The sequence below is a fragment of the Furipterus horrens genome, unplaced genomic scaffold (genome assembly GCF_987537825.1).
Source record: "Furipterus horrens unplaced genomic scaffold, mFurHor1.1.pri manual_scaffold_3, whole genome shotgun sequence".
NCBI lineage: Eukaryota > Metazoa > Chordata > Mammalia > Chiroptera > Furipteridae > Furipterus > Furipterus horrens.
In genome coordinates this window covers 125159837-125168977 of record NW_028327173.1, presented here as the reverse complement: position 1 = coordinate 125168977, position 9141 = coordinate 125159837, and the positions used below count along the sequence as shown (strand labels likewise).

The 9141-nt window shown below is 49.5% G+C and overlaps 1 protein-coding gene across 1 annotated transcript; it reads right to left on the bottom strand.

Annotated features, from left to right (window-relative positions):
- Positions 1–5258: 5258 nt before the first annotated feature.
- Positions 5259–8470, bottom strand: NFKBIA (NFKB inhibitor alpha). Its single transcript, XM_090270131.1, has 6 exons — positions 8110–8470; positions 7436–7544; positions 6905–7115; positions 6548–6636; positions 6177–6437; positions 5259–5831 (listed from the first exon to the last, which is right to left on the bottom strand). The coding sequence occupies exons 1-6, from the start codon at positions 8334–8336 to the stop codon at positions 5784–5786; spliced, it is 945 nt and encodes a 314-aa protein (XP_090126257.1). The 5' UTR covers positions 8337–8470; the 3' UTR covers positions 5259–5783.
- Positions 8471–9141: the final 671 nt, after the last annotated feature.

The window sequence follows — 9141 nt, the reverse complement described above, 5'->3', positions numbered from 1 at the left end:
TTCATTTTAGTCAACCCATTGTTAAAGCTTCTCACATTTTGATCAGGATATGGTGGGGACCTGGTCATAGGGAAGCAGCTGCCTCTCCCCTCCTACCGGGTGGAGACCTAGTCAGGGTCCCTCCCACATGCCAAAGCAGCCCCCTGCAAAGGTACAAATAAGCTCATTTAAAAGCCAGCTTTTCATCTTAATTAGCAAATTGCCCTTCAAAGGCATTTCCTTCATGATCTTTGTTCCTTTCCTGGACCTCAGATGACCATGTCTTTGGCCTTGTACTGTGTCAGACGCCTCCCTTATTCCATTTACCTGGTTGGATGGCAGGTTTGTTGGCCTTGACCACTACTTTTTCCTTTTTATTGAATTTATTGGGTGACACTGGTTAACAAAATTATACAGGTTTCGGGTGCACGATTTCACAATACATCATCTGTACACTGTGTTGTGTGTTCACCAACCCAAGCCAAGTCCCCTTTCACTGTATACCACCGCCCCCCCTTACTCTTTACCCCCCTTCCTTGACTCCTATTTTAATGTCTGTGCTCAGCATCCAGCCTTACTTTTCAAAAGACTCATATTGCCTGATACTGGATCATCTCATCCTAATGAGGGACTGCAGAAGTGTGCTTGTCCTGGGGGCAGAGGTCCTGAGGAACAACAGCAGAGTGCTACTCTTAACTAACTAAATATCAGTAAATAACATTTTATGCAAAATGCTCTTCCACGTATGGTCCTGGGACTGGTAGCACAGGCCTTGTCTAGGAACTTGTTAGAAATGCAAATGTTGGGCCATCCTCTGACCAACTGAATTAGAGCCTGTGTGTCAACAAAATCTCCAGGCCATTTGAGGGTGCGCTGACTTTGAGAAGCTCTGAACTAAGGCAAGTGCATTATTTATCATTAATTCAAAGACTGGTAGCATACCTCTTCAGGGGAAAGGCTAAGGGAGTAAACCCCGACAGAAAATCCGGAGCCGGAGTCCCTAAGGCGGTTTGACGTTGTAGTCAACACCGGCAACTCCTGCGGCGCACCTGAAACCAAGTTGTATTGACTCCGTCTTTCCCTTGGACCCTTCAGCTGCGAAGAGAGGGGGGGTCTGCTGCATGGGCAACAGCAGACCCTCCATATTACCCTGCCCAGGCTCTGTAGCTTCAGCGTCATCGCAAGATGTCGATTCAACACGGGAGGAGACAGATACCGTGTCACTCCCGAGTCGGACTGCACAGCCATTCTCGGTGGTGCAGATAGACTCTTAAGAAGCTACACCATCGTCTCTCGAGACGGACGGCTGCCAACGACGACGACGACGACGACGACGATGGTAGCAAATTGCTTTCAGGCTCAGCTCTGCCACCTACAATCATACACACATGCAAAAATGAACAGGTAGCCTGCCAGCACAGGAGTTAGTTTTGTTCTGAGCACAGCTTTGTTTCTAGCCACATGTCAAAAGGGTGCCACTGGTCACTAGGGACATGGGATTGATATAATAGGCAGTTAGGCAGGCATGAGCAGAGTAGGAATGGTAGGCCAGGTACAGAAAGTCACCAGGGCAGAATGCCCTGGGTGCCTAGCAATGAGCAAAACTGGGAGGACAAATACAGTAGGGTGGGACCTCACCCCCACGGTGACCTTTCGTCCCCTAATGTATCACTGGTCATGGGCTTTAGATCCCCTGATCTTTCTTTCATATAGCTGATCCTGGGGTTAGGACCCTGCACTGACCGCCCCTCCTGTGGCATGTAGTCAGTCAAGTAGACCCCCTTAGACAAGGGACAAGGGGACTGGAGAATAGTCTCAGACCTCCTACGACCCCCACACAAACCCTTGCATGACAACTCCCTTAAGCATTAAGCTCTAGAGATACCATCTAGGCCTCAGCTGTGTTTCAGTTCCAGGCCGACAAGCAGCAAGGCCAGGGGGGAAGAGCCATGGCTGAGATCAGGACCCCCTTCAAATGACTAATGGCCCCCAGTGCTGACCAATCAGTAGAGACTACCACCATGAAAGGACACACCTGGAAAGCTGATGAATATTCTATTGAGATTTCCCCCTGAGACCTCCAGATAAAACCCCTTCTTTCACCTCTGTAACTTGTTTTAAGTCCACACAGTCCAGTTAGCTCCCTCCTTCTACCTCTGTGACTTTCTAAGTAAATTTTTGCATGTATTTGAGTCTTGGCTCTGAATTCTTTCTTAGCCAGAACTCAGGGACTGAAGTCTAACATCTGGTGCCATTTGCTCATTAACAGGAATAGGTAGTACATACTGGCCTGGCGGGCAGATAGCTAACTAGGGCGTAATCTCCTGATCTCTGTCCCTCTCATATTTGAATTTTACCATCCTGTCTTATATATGCTTGTTTGTCTCCAGGTCCCCCTTAAGCAAGGAGCTTTTTGAGGCTGAGGCCAAGACTGGTTCCTCCTTGTGTCTCTATCCCCTGCAGGGGGCCTGGAGAAAAATAGTGTTTTATAATGCAAATGAACGAATGAGACAGAGTCCACTTCTCTAGGAGGGAAACACACACAGGATATCCAGTTTTAGTTTCTAATCACCTCTTAAAATGGGGAAATGGCCTGGGATATTCTTGTTGGTGTACCACAGGTTGGAGAATGCTCATTGGACATGTTTCCGACTGGAGTTCCACTCTGACCTTTCTTGCCAAGTGAACTCAGCCACACCTAAGGCAAGTAGATGAAAATCAGAAGGAAAGGGGGCCAAGGAAGGACTCATCTCACTGACTCAGTTCTAACTGTCACTACTTAGTCACTCCCAAAAGTGACTGAACTTCAATGCAAATACCCCAAAGCGTCCAGCAGTCCGCATTTCCAGGCCCTGAATGGAGGTCTTCAAACTGCCCGGACTGGATGGAGTTGGTTCCCTCTCGAAAAATGCTTCCTTCTGGAAGTTACTTGGTTTATGTGACCCGTAAAGGAAGCTTACCTTGAGGATGAGGCAGGCAGAAGGAATCGAGGAACTAAATTCAAGGAAGTTGCAGACGTGACTTTTTATTTCCACCTCGTCCCACTTCCTTTTTCCCAAGGCCCCCTTATTTCTACCTATTCTAATAGGACCTTTAGCTTCTTGAAGAAAATCAAAGTGCATAAAATGACCTCAGTCTACTGAACTATTTTCTTTCAAAACTTTTGTCCTTGTTGCTTAGAAATTGGAGGAAAACTTGCTACTGATTAGACTGTTTTGGCTGTAAAATCTTTCTTGAGGAAACTCCAGGCTCCAGCCACCCAACCAATAGCCTGAAGGAAAGAAACTGAGTTTAAACATTAAAAGGAAAGAAAGGAGCGGAGAATCAAGAACAGAAGAGTAAGAAACTGGGGCTGACTTCAGTCCTTAACTGGGGCCAGATACCTTGACATTTATTCAGATGATATAATCCCCCATGAGGGTTGGGGTCCTGAAGGGCAGAACAGCTGGAGCCTAGAAAGGAGGGAGGCTGGGATACAATGGATCAGAAGAGGCCCCTTTTGCCCATGACCATGGAAAGTGACGCCGCTGTACAAAAGCTGATCACCAAGGAGGCTGAGGAAGAGTGGGCCACATCCTTTGTCCTGCCTCTCCAACCCTCTAGCACAGAACTGGAGTGAGGGTGATGGGCAACTCAGGACAGATTCAGTCCCGTAACAGGGGGGAAAAGAAGCCCATCTGACTGAGAAGTGCTAAGGGCATGATTCCAAAATTGGGAGCCAAGTTTCCAACCTTTGCTCTTTTGGATATGAGGTGGGTATCTTTGCTCCTACCCCTCTTGCTGAACTTAATTGACATTCATATGTGACCTTACATTCAGTGATGGGCTTGGAGCACTTTCAAAGAAGTCAAGACTGGTAGAGGGGTCACCACAGTGCTCAGCTCCAGATGACTGAGGCTGCTTTGACCAGTCAGTCCAGTGTACAATAATATTCTTTATATATGAAAGACCCACTAAGTTCTGGCTCATTTTTGGTCTGAGAGGAAGGTGATCATTTGTGGATCAGGAAAGGGATAATGTGATAGTAATGCTTTCTTAGGTGTAAGCTAAAGTACCTGAATTGTATTTATACACCATTTTGCATTTTATAGTATGCCATAAAATTTCCTTTACTCTTTTTTCTACCTGGGCAAGAGATGCATTTTAGGGATAAAAACACTGAGATTTAGAGCATTTCAACCCACATTTCACAAGTTATTGATTTCTTGTAAAATGTTCTGCTTCTGCAGAATCATTCTGTAGAATTAGTAGACCTATTTGAGTTGATTGAATTTTTCAAGCCTTTATTATCACTTTTATGCTACAGCTGGTAACATAAATTGGTTTAGAGGTGGAATGCATTTAAAACAGTGGTCCCCAACGTTTTGGGCACCAGGGACCAGTTTTGTGGAAGACCATTTTTCCACAGACTGGGGGAAAGGGTTGGGGAGGATGGTTTTGGGATGATTCAAGCACATTACATTCTAGCTCACCTCCTGTTGTGTGGCCCGGTTTCTAGCAGGCCCGGACTGATATCGGTCCATGGCCTAGAGGTTTTGGACCCCTGATTTAAGACATTAACCACCTGAAAACAAGAGTACATTAAATAAGTTAACCTGCGTCCCCTGCAAGGTGACCTTGGACCGGACAGGACATTCTCTCTGGACTTGTTTCTTCCCGTGTGAAATGCAGGATGTTGTGCAATAGCTTGTTTTTCCTTTGGACTATGTGCTTGACACTCTGCTATGCTTTTTATGTGGATTGTCTTATGTACCCTTCACAACAGTCCTGTTTATAAATGGGAAAACCAAGGCTAAGATGTGGGCACTGGCTAGCAAATGGTAGTGTAGTCCCATTCCTGAGCCTGTGTCCTTAGGAACTTCCACTGTTATAGATGAGATCTTTTCCAGCTCTAGAAAATGTGAGTTCAGCATAGCCGTCTTGGCCAAAATAACCTCCTAAAGTGGAAATAAGGGTCCTGCAGTAATTTATACCAAGAGGAAGAAAGCAAATGACAAAGGAGAGCCTCCCAGCTGTAGGCCAGGCACCTTGCCTGTCCTCCCCCCACCCCCCAGCCTGTTTCCTATCATCTTGCAATCTGGCAACAGCTTCCCCTCCCACACATAGTGGGCCCTGCCGCCTGCAAATCTGGTGTGTTAACAGTGTGAGAAGCTGCTTTCTGAAAGGGTTTCATGGCTGGTTGTGGTAAGTGCTCCCACACAACTCTCCACCTCCATCTGGGGATCAAAGGACTCTCAGTATAATAGAGTCCCACTGCAGCCTCAAGAAAACGATCAGGATGATTGTAAAAATCTGTTTAATAAATATACATCTTAGAAGTAGCAAAATAATTACCAACAAAATACACTATATACACCATTTACAGGAGGTTAATGCAAACCTAGACAGGTAGCAACTTTAACCCCACACCACTGAAAGGTTGAACAACACACTTCATCGGTACATGTCACAGGACACAACTGGGCTCAGCCACAGAGTCCATGGTGGTTCAGTCAGAAAGCACAATAAATAAAATCAGTCCTTTCATCAAATTTTGAATAACCTTCAAAAAAACCCCGCAATGATGAGGTTTAAAAGAGGTCTTCCTTGAATTCCAATTATCTTTCTTGTCCCCTTCCAAAGTTCTTAAAAATAAAAAAATGAGCGCTGATCCACCCCAACAAAATGTTTCAGGCCAGACAGTGTGAAGTGTGGTTCTAAGAACACCCTTTTGATTTTTTTTTTTTTTTTTTTTTTTTAGAAAAATAAAACTCTCTTTCTGTACAAATATACAAGTCCATGTTCTTTTAGACACTTCGCAAAGCTTATAACGTCAGGCGCTGGCCTCCGAGCACACAGTCATCATAGGGCAGCTAAAAACAAGAGGGAAAAGAGGCACGTTAAACTTCAGAGCTTTGCCAGGGGTGCTGGGATAACAGTGAGGCTGCTTCTGGAAATAACTCAAGTATTTGTGGACTTCATTCTCTATATCCCAAATATAAATAAACTTCATAAGCTGAGGGAGTTTTGCTTTAATGCACCTCTCCTCAAAAGCCAAAAAGAAAAGGCACACTCCTGGGATACTGTCTATACACATTGAATTTGGAGAACTTCATTATGTGAGTCCTTTGTATACAGAGTATAGCTCTAGGGGCCTGGGAGGGTAGAGGCAGAATGGCTATTCATGCTGCTTTCTGCAGAGCAGGATTGAGACTCACCTCATCTTCTGTGAACTCGGACTCTGTATCACAGCTCTCCTCATCCTCACTCTCTGGCAGCATCTGAAGGTTTTCTAGGGTCAGCTGGCCCAGCTGCTGCTGTATCCGGGTGCTTGGGCGGCCCCAGGTCAGCTGGTATGGGGAGTAGCCCTGGTAGGTGACTCTGTTGACGTCAGCCCCACACTTCAGCAGGAGAGACACCAGGTCGGGATTTTGCAGGTCCACCGCAAGATGAAGGGCGGTTCGCCCATTACAGGGCTCCTGAAACCCAAAGGAATTTGAGATGTTTACGGTTGAGTCTGGAATGTCTGCGTGCAACAAAAGCATGTGAAGTCTTAGGGAGGAGGGTCCTAGAGGCATGAAGCTCTCACCTGAGCATTGACATCAGCACCCAGGGACACCAAATGCTCCACAATACCCAGGTAGCCATGGATAGAAGCTAAGTGCAGACACGTGTGGCCTAGAACAAAAGGAAGAAAGCATAAGCACTTGTTTCAACCCTCACATCTCAAGCACAATCTTTCACCCATTCTTTTAAGGGACAAGTTCTTCTGAAGAATCTGGTTTCTGAATTAACTTTATAAAGGCATCAAATAGGCCTTTTGTATATATTATTTTCTCAACGTTTCACATGTTGAGAGTTTAAGCTGGGATCCTTTAGTTGGCCCACCTCCCCCTTTTCCATGTCATCCTCCCTCTGATGGGCACCGTAGGGCAGGCAGACGCACCATTGTAGTTGGTGGCCTGCAGGACGGAGTGGAGATGCTGGGTCCCACAGCTCTGAGTCAGGACTCCCACACTGGCCAGGCAGCCCTGCTCACAGGCAAGGTGTAGGGGGGTATTTCCTCGAAAGTCACGGAGCTCAGGATCACAGCCAGCTTCCAGAAGTGCCTCAGCAATTTCTGGCTGGTTGGTGATCACAGCCAAGTGGAGCGGAGTCTACAAACAGAACACAAAACAGAGAGACGCTAAGTCATGGACCAAATCCACAGTCTGAGTTCTCCCAAGCCCGAGATTCCCCAGGTTGTGGGTGCTGCTCCTCCCAGACAGGTGCAAGGGGCAAGGCAAATACCAGAGGCCCCAGGTGGGCTTCATAAGTCTCATCAAATTAATGGAATTTTCTTTATTTTCTAGAATGTTGGCTGACTCGAACGTAAAAGGTCAGGTCACATAATGACAACTGACTTCGTTTTGTAGAGGGTGAGGAGCAACTGTTAGGTCACAGGGTCAGAGAGGCACGGGCCGGACAAGAGGCGCACCTGCTGCAGGTTGTTCTGGAAGTTAAGAAAGGCCAGGTCTCCCTTCACTTGGCGGACCACTTGCATAGTCAGTGCCTTCTCTTCATGGATGATGGCCAAGTGCAGGAACCTGAGGGGAAGAGAGGGAAAAACCCCCAGGGTGAGTACAATGCGTGGGGCCCTGGGAGGCGCTGGCTGCGGGGATTGCGCAAGGCCGGGGTTTCTGGAGGCCAAGGCCGCGGTGTTTTCCGCGAGGTTATTATGAGCTGAGTGTTCCTGGCAGGCGCCCAGGGACTTTCCGGGCTCACCCCCCCCTCCCCGAGGGCGCCGACCAGACCGCCCCGCCCTCCCGCCGGGCCGGAACGCCGTGTACTTCCCCTCCCGGCCGCTCGGCGCCCGCCAGCGGGGCAGAAACTCCCGCCCCGCTTTGCAAGCGGGGACTTCGCGTCCTCGCTGCCGCCCCGCCCCCGGCCGAGAGGACCCGGACTGGGGGTGGGGGCTGCGCGCGGCTGCAAGGCCGAACTGTGGCACCGCGGCCCCGGGAACGAACCCTGGTCCCCCGCCCCCACGCAACTCTGCATGGCCTCGGGGGTCGGTGCATAAACCCGGGTCCACGGCTGCATCTCGGGCCCCGCGACTCGCGCTGCAGGCCCGGAGCCCCATCCAGCCCTGCCACCTGGGCCCGAGACACTTACGAGTCTCCGTCCTCGGTGAGCTGCAGCTTCCAGGGCTCGGGGCTACGCGGCGCATCCTGCGGCTCGAGGCGGATCTCCCGCAGCTCCTTCACCATCTGCTCGTACTCCTCGTCCTTCATGGAGTCCAGGCCGCTGTCGTGGCGGTCGTCCAGCAACCGCTCCTTCTTGAGTGCGTCCCGGGGGCCCTCCATGGCCCAGTCCTGGGCTTGCTCGGCGGGGTGAAACATGGCCGTGCTGACGGTTCGGGCGCTGCTTCCCAGGTGCACTTGGCTGCGGGCTGCGCGCTCGTTCCTTTGCAGTGTTGCAGGCAGGCGGGACGGCGGGCTGGGACAGTTGTGGGCTCGGCAGCGCCGCCGCAGCGCCCTATAAACTCTGGCAGGGGATTTCTCAGGGGCGGGGTTAGGCGCGGGGAATTTCCAAGCCAGTCAGACCAGAAAAGAGAACTGGCCTCGTCTTTAAGCTAGGGGAAAAGCAATTTAAACCCTGTAGTAGGGTTCATCAGAGAAACTCCCTGTGATGAGCCACTGGGGTCATGTACAGGGAACTTTTTGATGAAAGCTGAGTGGCTGGAAAGTCCTCCCGACAAGACCCCCTCCCCCCGGTACTTCCCTGCAGGCTGCTCTCAGTAATCTTGTCCCTCGGCAACAACCCTTTCCCTGGGGTTTCCCACGGTGGATTGGATTGGGGTAGTCGGCTGCTGCGATCCCAAGGACACAGACTTGCTGGGCGGTTCCATGTTGGGGTTTACCAACCTGCTGGTCCTTTCCGTTTTTTGATCTTTTGAAAAAGCGAGTGGAAATGATGGCCCGGTGTAGGGATTCGTTTCCCTAAACTTCTCTGAGCCGCGAAGGGCGCACTGGCGGTGAGAGGGCTGCCTCTGCCTTCCAGCCGATTCCAGGCTTTTTGCAGTGCAAGGACAGGTACCACTCACCCAGCCCCCTCCTCAGGTAGAAGTTGTGAAAGTTTTGGCGTTAAAAACGCTTGGACAGTCCTCAGGTCATTTTTTTCGGGATTAACAACTGTGTTGCCTGG